Source organism: Crocodylus porosus, unplaced genomic scaffold, assembly GCF_001723895.1.
Source record: "Crocodylus porosus isolate Cpor-Errol unplaced genomic scaffold, CroPor_comp1, whole genome shotgun sequence".
Taxonomy (NCBI): domain Eukaryota; kingdom Metazoa; phylum Chordata; order Crocodylia; family Crocodylidae; genus Crocodylus; species Crocodylus porosus.
This window is the reverse complement of record NW_017728909.1, coordinates 47,091,273-47,105,980: the sequence shown is the minus strand read 5'-3', so window position 1 is coordinate 47,105,980 and position 14,708 is coordinate 47,091,273. Positions and strand designations below refer to the sequence as shown.

At 38.1% G+C, this 14,708-nt stretch overlaps 1 protein-coding gene across 3 annotated transcripts in view; it reads right to left on the bottom strand.

Moving 5' to 3' along the window:
• The window catches only part of AP3B1 (adaptor related protein complex 3 beta 1 subunit), a 291,241-nt gene that overhangs the window by 84,523 nt on the left and 192,010 nt on the right, over window positions 1-14,708 (bottom strand). For all 3 annotated transcript variants that reach the window (XM_019532203.1, XM_019532205.1, XM_019532206.1), the window contains 2 exons: window positions 4,183-4,255; window positions 2,082-2,188 (listed from right to left, as the gene is read on the bottom strand). In XM_019532203.1, coding sequence (XP_019387748.1) covers window positions 2,082-2,188; window positions 4,183-4,255 — 180 coding nt within the window. The remainder of the gene's footprint in view (window positions 1-2,081; window positions 2,189-4,182; window positions 4,256-14,708) is intronic.

The window sequence follows — 14,708 nt, the reverse complement described above, 5'->3', positions numbered from 1 at the left end:
CAAACAATAGGAACTTTATGTTAATAAGTTATGAAGTGATAATGAATGTGAGTGGTCCAAGAAAATGATACTGTTGAATGACACTGATTTATTGAGACGTGCAAACAGTGATTGGACCATGGTATGATTGGCATGAGGCAGCCACTACATAAGCCCAGCATGAGGCACAATCTCCGTGTGCGTGTGTGTGTATGCATACATGTGCATGAATGTGCAGGAGAACACTTGCGTGTCTGCATATATGGTGAAGAGTGCGCGCACCGAGAAGCTGTATGAGCTGAGTCTGAGAGCCTGAGTTTTGAGTGGTGCTGAATCTGTTGGAGAGGCTGGGAAGGTTGGGAGTGTGGGTGCTGAGTGGAGTGAGTGCAGGGACACCAGAATTGTCACCTGAGATACTCACCTTCATTTCCCATAGGATTGGTAAAGCATCACCCTTCCCTTTAGAGGTCTCCAAGTACTCCACTTGTGGAGGGAAGGGTAGAAATCCTCTGCCTGATAGGGATCTAACAGTAGGGCCCTACTGCCTGGGTGTCTTCTTGGCTGCCACTGCTGGTGACAGGCTGGTATGGCTCTCTGTACATATTTGTATATAGCATTCTGTTAAATGGTTGTTAGCTAGTTCATGTTGCTATGATTATTGTTATTTTTGGCTTGTAATAGAGATTGGTTATTAACCCTTACTTTGGTGTTTGTATTCATTAATAGCAGTGGGCCTCAGGGTGGGGCTGGGCCACAGGCCAATACTCTGAGAGATTAACCCTTTCAGGTGCCAATGAATCATAGACCCCTGGCACAGCAGAGGCCTAACAAACCTCTGCCCCTGTAATTACCATAGCCCTTGTGCCAGGCCAGTCTTCACCTTGTTTACATGGAGGAAAAAGACCAATAAAACTATACCCTTCCCTCCATGTGCTCTGGAATAGCTATTTTGAATACATTCATTTTATACTAAAATAATTACTTGGCTGTCAGGAACTATTCTGGAAAAATAACTTTTTTGTAATACTTTTATCTTATAACAATGTTCTTGGGATCGGCAAGCCTGGAATAGTGATAGGAGAACAGTTATTCCAAAATAGTCAATTTCCCCACAGACAGGTGCCAAGTGAGAACAATGGGACAAAACCTAAGGTCATGTGTGTAAAGTTCCTACTGAACTCTAGTGCCCTTTTTAAGGTTTCATAAAAAACTGAAAAGAATTGGTCAAAACATTTTCTTTATGACAGCAAATAAACAAGACTCCATGGATTTTTACATGGTTGTAGAGCCCCAAAGCAATACTTAACCAAAAGGAAACCGTTACTTACACTGGAACAGTACTGTATGCTAGTGGTTTCAGCTGTATCAATGGCTGAAAAACACAAGTGAAGACAACCCTCAGAGTGAGGGTGATGGCAAAGTAACATGTACCTTGATAAGAGCAATGTATTTCCGCCAACCTTTGTTATATCTGAGCAAGAAAGCACTGGCCTATCAACTCTAGGTATGGTATCCAAGGTAATTATATAAGTTTTTGGATAAAGGATATTACATCAATTATGGTAAATTATACACTTCCTAAGACTACCAGCAAATAATGTTTTTTTCCTCTTCCTTCCTTTCAAAAGTATATAGTGGGTACAGCAGCAGGCTGAGGACTATTTTATTCAATGTTATTTGTGTAAAAATGCTGATATTTGTAGAATTAATATTTGCTCTCCATTTGGACAGAGCACAAAGCGAGCATGTTTATTTCTAGCTTCTATTTTTAAAAATTTTCACTGTTTTCGTGTTCTCTTGGTTCTTATTGTGAGTGAAACTTTCCCTGGGGCCAGAAAGGAGGGGGCAAATGGGCATGCTAAACACAGCTATATTAAGTATTTGTTATTCATATTTTCTTCTCCCCGTCTTTCAGATTTCCATGACTCAGATTAGGAAATGTTGCCAGATCTGCCTACAAAATAGTAACATTAGAAACTAGCATCCTTCACAAAGGACTTAAGTCACTTTCATCAGTAACTGCCTCAAAAATGTGAAAAATCACAATATAGTGGTAGATGTAGAAAGAGCGGGAGAGGGAGAGGGAGAAGGAGAAAACTTACATCAATGACAGATGAACTTGTCAGCTTTAAGCCCTCTAGGTCAGCAACTAAACTTGGAGGCAAAATAGCTGGTCTGGGAACTACCACAGGAGTCGAAACAAAACTAACTGCAGAGGGAAAAAAGTAGCAGTTAAATCCATTTCTAAATCGACTTCATAAAAGTAAAAGCATTGTTCCTAAAAGGAAATGATATTATTTTGATTATGCATATAAAAACTTAGCATCTTGATTTAGCTGGGTTATGCTCAAACACATTTTGAACTCTCAGATATTAATCTTTAACATCTCAGAAAACAATAACAAATTGCTTATGTTATCTACCATGCTTATCTATTAAAAACAATAACCTGAAGTGCTTTGAAGAATGGCTGACGGAGTGCCAACAGAAACTAATATAAGAAAATTAGTAAGTTTGATTTAAAATATTTTATGGCTCAATAATAGTAAGCTTTTATAGACCGGTAACACAGTTCTTCATTCTTTGTTTTTGTAATTTTTGCCTGGTCTATTTCTATATTATTCATATAGTGCCATATAATTTGATTTTACTTAGCAAATTAAACCTTTTACAAACTCTATATGCAAAAATCTCATTCACTTGCATGTGATTCCAACATATACTGCACTTAAAGGGAGCAGTCTTGAAATTAGAACATTTACAATCCCAGAGAATATATACTGCAAGATTTATTCTATAAAACTGTTACATTTCTTCTCCCCTGACCTCCAGTACTATGTTTGACTATTCAAATTTTTATTCATGTCTCCTTTACAGTAATGGAATTAGCTCACAGATTAACTGTATCACTTCAACTTTAATGAGCATCCACAATAGGCCTAAAGCAATAATTCCATTTAAAGGGCATAAGATCATTGGATCGTAGGAAAGTAGAATTGAAAGAGATTTCATGAGGTCATCTAGTCCAGCTCCCTGCTCAAGGCAGAATCATTCTTGACTTAAACCATCTCAGCCATGTGTCTAACCTGCTCTTGAAAATTTCCAAGAATGGAGATTCTACAATTTTTCTAGGTAGCCTGTTACAATGCAGGACTAACCTCACAGTCAGGAAGTTCCTCCTAATCTCCAACCTAAATTTACCCTGCTAGAGCTTACGGTCATAGCTCCTACTCTCGTCCCCTACATTCACAGAGAAAACCCCATTCCATCCTCTCTGTAAATTGCCCTTCAGGTATTTGAAAACTGTTATAAAATCCCTGCTCTCCTCTTCTCTAGCTTAAATAACCTTAATTTTTCAGACTTTCCTCATACAAAGTCCAGATCACAAAACTTCAAAACAAATGCAGGTTTAAAATACCAGCACATTAAAATATTTAAGACCTTTCCTGATACAGTCTTAAACTTGACAAGAGAGTAATTTCCTTAATTGCATTTGATAAAGAACAAATATGTGATCTGACTGACAACTATTTGTTTCTGTGAACTGATATGCTAAATGAACAGGATGATTGCCTGAGGCACTGAAGACTTAATTGTACCGATCAGCAGGGAGCTGGGTTTTCCATTTTGTGTGGAAAAATGCAGAAAAACACAAATTTCCCTTTTAAAATTGAAATTATGGATCTTCCCCTTTGAAACAGGAAGCCACTGGCAGCGAGGAAGCCGTGAGCAGGGGGGCAGTGTGCAGGCATGGCCAAGACAGTAGCAGGTGCTACCCCTCGCCCCCACTGACAGGGGCTGGAGCTGCAGACAGAACCAGGGCCACAGACCCTCTGTGCAAGGGACAGCTGCAGCTGGACTCACATCCTGGTGAGTAAAGGGGACAGAGGAAGCCCTGATATGCCACATATACCCCAAAAATCAAATGCCACAATATGCAGGTATTTAATATTTATTATAACAACAGAGGCACTGGTAGGCTGCCAAACTGCTTTCAAATTGTAAATATATCAATAAAACATTGTGTTCAACTAATACCTATATAAATAGTAGCGTTTCATTTTAATCAGAGAAAAACACAGGTGTTGGGGTTTTTAATCAGAGAATTTTGGAATTTTTATGGAGAAAACCATAATCCCGACTGATCAGGTAGTCTTTCACTACATTCTTAAAGAGATATAATAGCTTAAACAGAATACTTACAATCATCCAGATCTAGTAAGGACACCTCTTGTTTACTGGGAGTTTTTTTCTTTTGCTGTGGTTTTTCTTCACTCTGTCAAAACACATGAATATTTCATCTATTGCTATCCAAGTAAAAAGAATACTCTCCTATATTTTTATAACAGCAAAGCATATTTTCTCCACTTTAAAAGAAAAATATGTACCCATTTTGCTCATGTCAGCATTCTGCAAATTCTCATGGTAAGAATTCTTAGTATGCATAAACTGAATTATAGTCCACAAACTTCATAATGAACTTTGCAGTTGAAATAAACTTTTTAACTACCTCCTGCTTTATTACTCCCCCCTCCCCTCTATACCTTTCTGGTGTAGTAACCCTAGAGCATTTTTTTAATGATATAAACATAAAACTTCTTGAAAAAGATCAAACGGTTAAAATTTTTCTGCAGAGGGAAAAAAAATGGAAAACCTGATAACAGTACCCTTTTAGAAGAAAGCAAGCTGAATTTAAGCAACAGTATTTCTCCTCCATATGAACCAAAAAAAAATACCTCCATATGAATAAAACAGTATTATTTGGAATGCAACAGAATTTTGGAGCCCAAGTCACAGACCATATCCCCCATACACGATGTAGTTAGTGCTCTGAGGATTCCTTCAGTCTGGGGTAAGCTCCTGCACTTTTTTCAGCCTTCTGGTTGGACACAGGCTCTGCCTGTTAACACCATTGGAGAAGTGGGATCATACAATCCAGCTGCCCTACATCTACCAGACTATTACCGACACCCAGAAGTTTAGAACACACCCTTTCCTAAACCGCAAATCTTGAGCATTCTGGTTTACCTCTTCAGGGAACTGCAACAGCTAAGTACATAACACCACAGACATGGAAAAACAAACAAAATAATCTTATAGATTTACAGTTGTTAAAGGTCAGAAGGGACCTTTCAGATTATCTGGTCCAGTCCCCCTGCGTGAGGGCTGGAAAGACTGCTGGGATCAGATGACACCAGCAAGATGGGCACCAAAACACTTTTTACACATCGCCAAGGTGGGTGCCACCACTGCGGGGAGCCTGTTCCAAACCCTGAGCACTCGACTTGTAAATAAGTTTTTCCTTATGCATAGCCTGAAGTGATCTTGACAAACAAAATTACTTTTTCTCTAAATAGCATAAGAGTTTCTGGAAGATACATTTCAGTTATAGAAATTAATCGGTTTAATATAGAAATAACTGAGTGAGATTATTGCCTGTGTTATACAGAAGGTCAAATTAAATGGTCCACTCAGGCCTTAGAAATCTATTAACCTTTTTGGCATCAGCAGGGATAGAGGGGAACTGAAACCAGGAAAATACCATTCTCTAAAACATTGTTTCTTTCCAAATTCTTCCTGATTCTGTAAGAACAAGTATATAAATAAACTTTCTACTGTTGAGCCTCTCTCCTATTTATTTGCTATCAGAGAGAATGAATTGGTAGCACAGCTCCCAACAGAAGCCAATTAAAAAAGACATGGGAAAGCCATTTAGAAAAATAAAGTTAAGACCTGCTGAGCAGATTGACAAGGTCCACACTTCATGAGAAAGAAAGTGGCAATGAAATCGGACTCAAAGCTGATCAGATCCCTTCTCAAATTGCCACCAAGGGAAAGACCCTGGAGATAGTTGAGTACTTCTCTTACCTCAGTAGCCACCTCTCTTAAAGATCCAACATTGATGAGGAGATCCAGCACAGGATCCAGTACACAAGCACTTCCCGCAGGAAATTGCTTCAGCATGTTTTTATTGATCACGATCTCCAGAAATACACCAAGATTGACATCTATAACAAAGTCCTCACCCCCACTCTCCTTTACAGGTATGAAACTTGGGCAACCTACCACTGTCACCTCCAGAGCCTGGAAAGGTATCACCAACGATACCACTGGACAATCCTCCACATCAAATGGGAAGCTCACCACACAAATATCAGCATCCTTGCTGAAGCCAGTGTTACTAGCTTTAAGCCAGTGATTCTCGAACACCAGCTTCACTGGAGTGGACATCATGTGCTGCCTGAGATCTCGTAATGGTCAGAGGAAATGCTACAAGGACAACCTTTCTTGAAAGCATACCTCAAGAAAATAGATGCCAACATCAAGAGCTCGAAGAAGCTAGCTGCAACCAAAATCCAGTGGTGCCGCAACCTCAATCAGGTCGCAGCCTACTTTGAAGTAATGGATCTTGCCCTCGAAGCAGAGAAGAGAGAGTGGAGAAAGGAAAAGAAAAGGAATCCTGGCCTACTGCCTACTCTCCCCTATGGAAAGGCCAGCAACTTTTGGATCTGTGGCTCAAGGACTAGACTCTTAAGTCACCTCAAGACCCATGAATGAGTCATGGTAGAGGCCAGTTCTTAAATCAAGGAACTGCCAACAACAACTTTGGAAGTATAAAGTACAGGGCACGTCTAGTGTTATACCCTCCCTGTCATTATTAACCATCATCGATTTACGGGTGTCAGATGATGCAGACCTGGTTCTAGGAACAAAATACACTCAACTGCCATTTGAATAGGCTCATGCGATCTCCTTTTAGTATTTCTGTTGTCCAAATATTCTTACAGTACAGCATTCGACAACATCACAAATATTATTAACCATATGTTTTCAATAAGGTCTTTGGGCATTAATGGTGTCACATCCTGAGACAGCTTTACTGAAATAGCAACCACCAAGAACATCTCATAGAGGTAGAGAAATAAAGGAAATTAGTGTTTTTCTGAACCAAAACTGATTTTAATCAGTTTTGTAGTCCATCTTTAAAGCATGGCAAATGTCTCCCCTCAGGCTCTGGCAGCTCAAGAACTCAGTGGATTTGCTTCGTTTTTCCCAACATATTTTTGGGATCAGAAAATGTATATGAAATTTCATTATGAGGTAATTTTTTCTGTAAAAATATTTCAGCACATTTAGAGGGTAAAAAACCTGACAACTACAGAATCATCATTTCAATTCTAATAATACATGGCAAGAAAAACTTCATTATGTAAAGTATCAAAACTTTATATTGAGACAATAACTCTGGCTTTCCTTTAAACAAGAGCATGATCGTCTTTTGAGAACTGTAAACGTCCTTGCCTGGAAAAATTAGAAAGCAATCAGATCAAGATAAAGCTAAAATCAGAGTATAGGTCAAGTTATTTTCTACTTAATAGTTTGGAATGTGTAACACTTTAAAATTTATATTTAAGTCAAAGGCAAACACAAAAGGCAAAGCAAGTAAGTTAAATTGGTCTCTCATTACAATTCTTTTTCCTTTGATGTTTAAGAAAAAGAAATTCATGGGCTTTCTAGGAATAATAAAAAGCCAATGACCGATGCAAACATTACCAACAGATATGTCTGCACAGGGGAGAGAAAGAGAGAGGGCTTTGCATTCCAAATCAAAGCTATAAAAACATTCTGATATATTCAGCATCTGTGTTGCGTTATTTTTCACCTTTAAAAAAATAAAATAAACCTACAGTATAAACAGAACAGTTTCCTACTTAAAGAACCTACTCTGGAAAAAAGATGAATATTAAACAAAGAAGTTAAGCTATATTCCATCAAACATTTCTCCATTTGCAATTCATCTTGGTAATAGAGATAGAACCTGGGTAAATGCATATAGGACTTGAAGCAGGAGATTTCTCTTGCTCAATGCATAATTCATGTGCTCCGCCTGCAAAGTGTGTAAAATGAGAATTTCACACCGCAGCGTGAGCCATGGAGCTGCAGAGAAAAGGCAGATGAAATCATATTTTACTGTGCGAATTTTATTTCTTATCTTCCCAATATTTATACAAAACCATCATTGACAAACCAAATGCATTGACAGATCACCCACTGTTTCCATTGTGTTAGCACTTGAAAAGAGATCAGGCAGAAAGATAGACAATTTGTTTTTGTATATTTTTTAAATAGTGGATCAGGTTTTTAACAGCTGAGTGACTGTATTAGACTTGTATAAAGAAGCCAACAGTAGCTGATTTTAAAATCCTACTGTACAGGCACCTATTTATCTCTGTAACATCCTCAAATCTGCATTTTATTTCTACAGTATTTGATTACATATCAAAGCACCTCAGAGTATGAAATACAGTACAGCAGAATAGGAAAGTGAATTTTCTGTTTGCTGTAGCTTAGCTACAAAGAATCCAAATGCTTTTTCAAAGTAACAATGTTACAAATGAAGCACAAAAGTGTTAATATTGTATTCAGCCAAAATGATTTTGGACCATTGCACATATCCATTTTTATGCTCGGACAAAAGTAGATATACAAAATACTTACACAGAAAAAAAAAATCAAATAATATTTTCTTATGAAAGCTTGTGTAACATGGTATTAATATTTAACTCCAAACATTAAGAAAGTAAATTAAACTCAAAAACATTACAAAGATTATATAAACTTTACTAAACCTGTAGTGAACTTAGAAATTGAGAACTGCCAATATAATTTTTCACATCTTACAGCACAGTATTTCCATATATATTTTTAATTGCAAAGCAGGTGAAAAGCTGATGAATTTAATATCTCCATATAATGAAAAAAATGAGAAAGCCAATGCAGAAACTGGAGTTGGAAGGATTGTGGTCAATCCTCATTAGGACAAAATGGGCAGAGTCTGTACTAGCAAACATTTCACAAAAACATAGGTATTTCTGAGAGTAGATAAACTCGGAAGAATTGAATAGGAGTACAATTATTTGGGGCTGTTACTGTGACAATGTATACTGACATAAAGAAAATCTATGGGAAGTGTAAAGATAGCCTTTTTTTTCCTTGGGAAGATGTTTAAGAGGTCACTATTTAGCTCCACCTATTGTCTTGAGGGAGCCTAGGGTAGGGTGTTATAGGTTGTATTAGACCGTATTAATGAGAATAACCCCCGCTTTAGATATCAGATAAATATAAAAAGAAGTCCTTAAGAATCTTTATGTAATCAGGAACCTGAGACAACACCAATATCGAAAAAACACAAGCATTGGGCAAGGCTTGAATAGAAGTTAAACTGCTTGGTCTAAGGCAATGGTTCTCAACCTTTTTTGTACCTGGTCCCATTTGTAAACATTGAGGGCCAGGTTGAGAAACACTGGTCTAAGGAAACTGATTACAGCAAGTGCTGAGACTAATGCATTGATTGGGGGAAATGTACTTGGACAGGAGCCTTCATAGGAAAAACAACAAAAGCTGAAAGAAAAGGCAAAAAAGGAAGCATCGGATTCAGTCACAGTAGCACTGGAATCTCCCAGATTAAGTCCAGTTCCATCGTACTGCATTAAACTGTGTTAGGTTACATGCTTCCATGAGCTCAACGAGCTCCATCTTAAACATACCATTCATTGACTGTTCACTGAAAAGACGCTCTGGAACCTAACTCCTCTGATAGTCAGACTATCCCCCTCTTCTCTTCTTCCCCCAATTTCCAATCTAAATTTATTCATACCCAGTTTTACCTACTTGTTCTTATGCCAATGTTACCTTTTCGTTTAACAGGACTTTGATCTGTTCACAGCCATTCTCTGGTCAACAAGTACATGCAGGTCTTTCTCCTCCTCCATCATATCAAATTGGCAATTCTTCAGCTTTTAGCAGAAATTCCTGTTGTCACTTCCTAAAATGCATGACCTGGCAATCTGTGCTACGTAATTTTATCCCATGTGTATCTCTCTGGTCCTTAATGTCATCCAGTTCTTCCTGAATTATAGTCTGTGTTGGCAGTGCCTCCCAATTTCATGCCATTGGGTAATTTCATTAATACACATTTCCTTTTTCTTTTTTAACTCATACTTTATATGTATATAAAATCAATTCTAGGCCAATCCTGGAGGCATTCCACTAGTAACCTTACTCAGCTCAGCAGGTCCTCTTTCAACACAGCCCAGTGTCCGCTCAACTTCTGTCAGTTCTTTACCCACCTCATCACTCCTGTATTAATCCCCATATTCTCCACTTCAACAAATAAATTCCCCATCAGGCACCATACTGAATGCTTTACTGAATTCCACTGCATTTCCCTCTCTATAAAAATGAGTCATTTTATCAAACAGAGAATAGGTTAACTTTGCATAATCCACCTTTGCTGAACCTATGTTAGTTGCATTTTATCCCAGTTTTTCAGTGACTTCCATAGCTTTAATATTCTTTTCTCAAAGCTTGTTTAAAGCCTTCCACAGTAGTACTTGGGTCAGACTAATGGGTCCTGGGGTTGTTTACATCATATTTTTATCTCTCCTTGAATAGAGATACTACATTTGCTGTTCTCCAGTTATGTATGGGTACTCTGACATTACAGATTTATTAAAATCACTTTTACAGCGCTTGTTTCTTCATATGACAGTTCTCCTACTCTTCTAGGCTGGCGACTACTTGGTTCCTCAGATTGGAGCACATTACCCTCACAGTTGCAACCTGGCCTCTGGTGTGGTCATTTCCATTACTCTCATTCTCCTTATGCTTTGCTGTTTGATCACCTCACTGAAAACTGAGACAACATATTATTTTGGGCAAAATCTAGATCATTATCTATAATCTCCATTCCATTACAATTATATGGAAACTATGCTTCTTTCTTTGTTCTCTTTTCATTGTAAGAACCTCTATTGTGTATGTTTTTAGTTTCCTTTGCAAGGTATAACTCAGGTTCATTTTTGGGCAATTCTCAGATTTATTTCTCCACTTTCACCAGCAACACCAAAGCTTTTTCATGATCAATCCCTTCGTCCATACCTTGTAAGCTGGTTGCTTATTTCTAATACAGCTACTTCTCGCTTAATGTCATAGTTATGTTCTTGAAAAATGCGACTTAAGTGAAACAACATTAAGTGAATCCAATTATTCCACAGTAGTTACCTTCTAGCAGGCAGTGACCAAACAATGTTATAACTGAACACTGCACAACTTTAAATGAGTAACTTTTCTAACAGATCAGCAATGTAATAATGAAACAGCATTAACTGGGATGATGTTAAATGAGGAGTACCTGTACATCCTTTTTTGAGGTGGGTCTTCAAACATGTTTGGAGCATTTTCTTACGAGCTTTCCTCCACTAGTTGGGCTGCAAATTCCTGACGGTTTTTGAATCCAGCTCCAAGCCTCTTCCCTTATTCATTTCAGGTCTTCAATTCAGTTGACTTCACTAATTAGTTGCCTAACTTCTAAAAGCTTGCTCTGTTTAAATTGTAAACCTTAGGTTTTCAACATTACTTATAACGTCATTAAAAATTAATCGACTTACATTTACTTGCTGAATAATTATTTATAAGACTAGCCCTTCCATAGTATTCTCACTATTTACTAAGGGCACCTATACACAAGCAGACTTGATTAATTACTGTAAGTGCTGCATTCCAGCAGCCTCCTGCATCTTGCCCCTGCACTTAAAAATGACAACAGGGGCACTTGAACTAAAGCTCGAACCAGCATGTCAGTGCAGACATGACTGAGTCTGCTGGAGCGTGGCAATTGTTGTGCTCCAACAGCCTCCTGCGTTTCGTGTATCAGTGTCCCAGTACTTAAAAATGGTGGTGGGAGCACTTGAACTAAAGCTCATCAAACCCGCTTTTGTTCAAGTGCCCCCACCACCACTTCTAAGCATGGGGAAGCTGATACACAAGACGCGGTGGTGCTTTAATTAGAGCGGCTCTTGGAGTAAAAGTGCCCTAAAAGTCTAAAACTACATCGGCATAACTTCTTTTTGTTCAATGATGGTTTGGTAAAAATGTGTCAGCTGTTGAATTACATTATAAGTGACATTATAAGTGACATTTTCTCCCCCCACCCCCCACACACAATATATATATCTAGGAAGTTAAAGTCTCATCTGATGTCAGTTACTAGCAACAATGTTGATATTTCTACCTGTACCTAAATCCAAACCTGGAAGCCTAAAGCAGATCATACCCCTGGGATCATACCCCTTTTTTACAGTCTTTTCCTAAAGTAATTTGAACCAAACCATTTGGTCTTTTACATGCTATCTTTTCTTATTTCTTTGCAAACACAATGCTGAAGCATGGCCCTGAGAAAAGCCTAGAAAGGGCTTCTGAGCCAAATGCTGGCAAGAAAGGGTGTGAAGCTATGAGTGAAGAAACTAATATGTTCTGGCTGGCTGTGTGTTCAGGGAATAATGTAAAAATGAATATAAGAGGTATTGCCGCGATTGCGAACAACAGGACCCATCATGATTTATAAAAACTTTGGCTAACCACTAAAAAGAGGTAACACTTACAGTCTTCACATAAAACAGAGATTAGTTTAGCTTATATATTTTTCTGATTTATTCTATGTAGTAAGTAAAGCTGCTCTCCTCAAACTGACAATTATTTCCCAATGATTTTTCTCCAAAGCAAAAAATCATTTCACAATGTAAAAGGATTTTAATTTCCCTCAACACTTACACAAAGTCCCTGAAATTGCATTCACTGTAGTGTCAGCCAGATGCACTGAACACTTGGGTTGCTACATAAATTTCAAAGTCCTGTTTCAATACTTTATACAAGACTTGCATTTGCTTGCAGCAGCAGCACATGCTATTACTATTTACAGTTTCTGTAGTTTGGGAAAACTTTCCTTCAGGTGCAAGGAGCACAATTAATGTATGAAGGTACATCCTGGGTGTTTTCTCAGTCACTGCCTTTAACTCTTCTTCTGTTCACATACACAGACCTCTCACAAGACATTCAGTGGTGCTTTCACAACTGGCACAGCTGGTGTATGGGTTAGAGTGAGGGTTTTGCTTTTGGTTTGGATTAGGGGTTGGCAACCTTCATGGCCACTGAATCCAGCCTGTGAAGCAATGGGGCTTTGATGGCATTTTGGTGGCAGGGGGCTTTGCCTGTGTTGTGGTTGGCCAGCTGGAAGTGTCACCCATATAGTAGCTGGGAGGCAGGGAGGGCAACCCAGTCCTAGGCCAAACTGCCTCAGACCAGTGGTGGGGCGCAAAAAGATTACAGATTGATGGCTTGGATTATTAACAATATTACTTTGCAATGGGGGCACAGATTAAACCACCTGCATGCTGATAATTCTCCAATGCATTTCCACATTTTTTCCATATTTTAAGTTACCTCACAATTCATTAGGAAATAAATCAGAGTAACACAGCATAAAGAACCACAGAATATGTCCCAGGAAGTCCTAAAGATATGTGCGCACAGGTGACAGAAAAAACAGCAAAAAACACTTAACTGAGCATGGCTGTTCAAGCTTAGCCAAATCTGGTTGCCAAATTTGTTCAGGTTCAGGACTTCTCTCAGGAAAAAGTGACATGTAGTTGTGCAGGTGAGGGTGAGAGGTATTCTACTTTTCATGTAGCATCCCATAAGTCAGTTATATGGAGGTTACATTACATTTAACTTCAGTGAGTTCCAGTGAAGTTAATTATCCTTATAAACCCAGTGGGCTGCTTGGACAATACAGATATAAGCTTCCATTTTTCATGTAGTCTGGGGCTCCCTTCATCTCTCCTGTGTCTTAGAGGAGGAAATGCAATAGACTCTGACATCAAGGCATGCTCCCTGTGCAAACTACATAGTTAAAAGGGCAACACTTCCTTTAACCTATCTTTAAGGTAAAACCCAGGGCCTTTCCTAGTACAATTGTCCTTCTGGGTAGTTTTAAGATTACTCTCATTCGGGTAATGATTTATCCATGATTGGTTTAACAAGTTGAAACTGTCACATTTAACCACAACTATGATATACATCTCTGTCCATTTCCAGGTCTGCATAAGATGTGACAAGTGTTGACTATACTATCTGTTTTTTAAAGAAACTGGAATCTTGAATGAAATGTGTCATTTAGTTTTCCAGTGCCTCAGAAGATCATCTAATTCTATAAAAAACATTATCTAAATTAAAATGGAAACTTTGAATTAAGGTTTTAAGATGAAAGATTTTATAAAAAAAGGGGTAGAGCTGCACAGACTATTTTCTATGATAACAGGACTATGCATTTCAATATTTTTTCACTATTTTCCCTTCAAAGATTCAGCATGGAGTTTCACATTCCTTAAAGTAAACATACATTTGGATATAGCAATTGTTTAGGTTACATGTAAAAAAAATCTTCTAATTTCCAGTTCTACAAACCCAGCCAGAACCAGACAATCTATTTACATATTTAATTTTTCATACATCTGCAGGCTAAGGTGGGTCCTCAGTTTCAGCTGTATAAAATCACTACCTTCAAGCCAAACCCCGAGCGTACAAAAGAGAAGAGAATCCATCATATATTCATAGTATTGCTAAACCAAAATACTTATCTTTAGAGAAAAATGTTTCAACTAAACCAGACACATTTGTGAGCTGGACTCAAATAAGGAACAGCTCTGCTGAATGAGAAGTTTATAAAACCTTTCAAATACTTCAGAGTCCAATTTAAAGAATTTGTTTGATTAGTATAAGCTCAGACAATCCTAAGAGAACCATGCATCACATAAGAAAGGAAAACTAAAAAACAAAAAGCAAGTAAACAAACAAACAAACAAGAACCCCCACAGTCCTTGCCAATATGA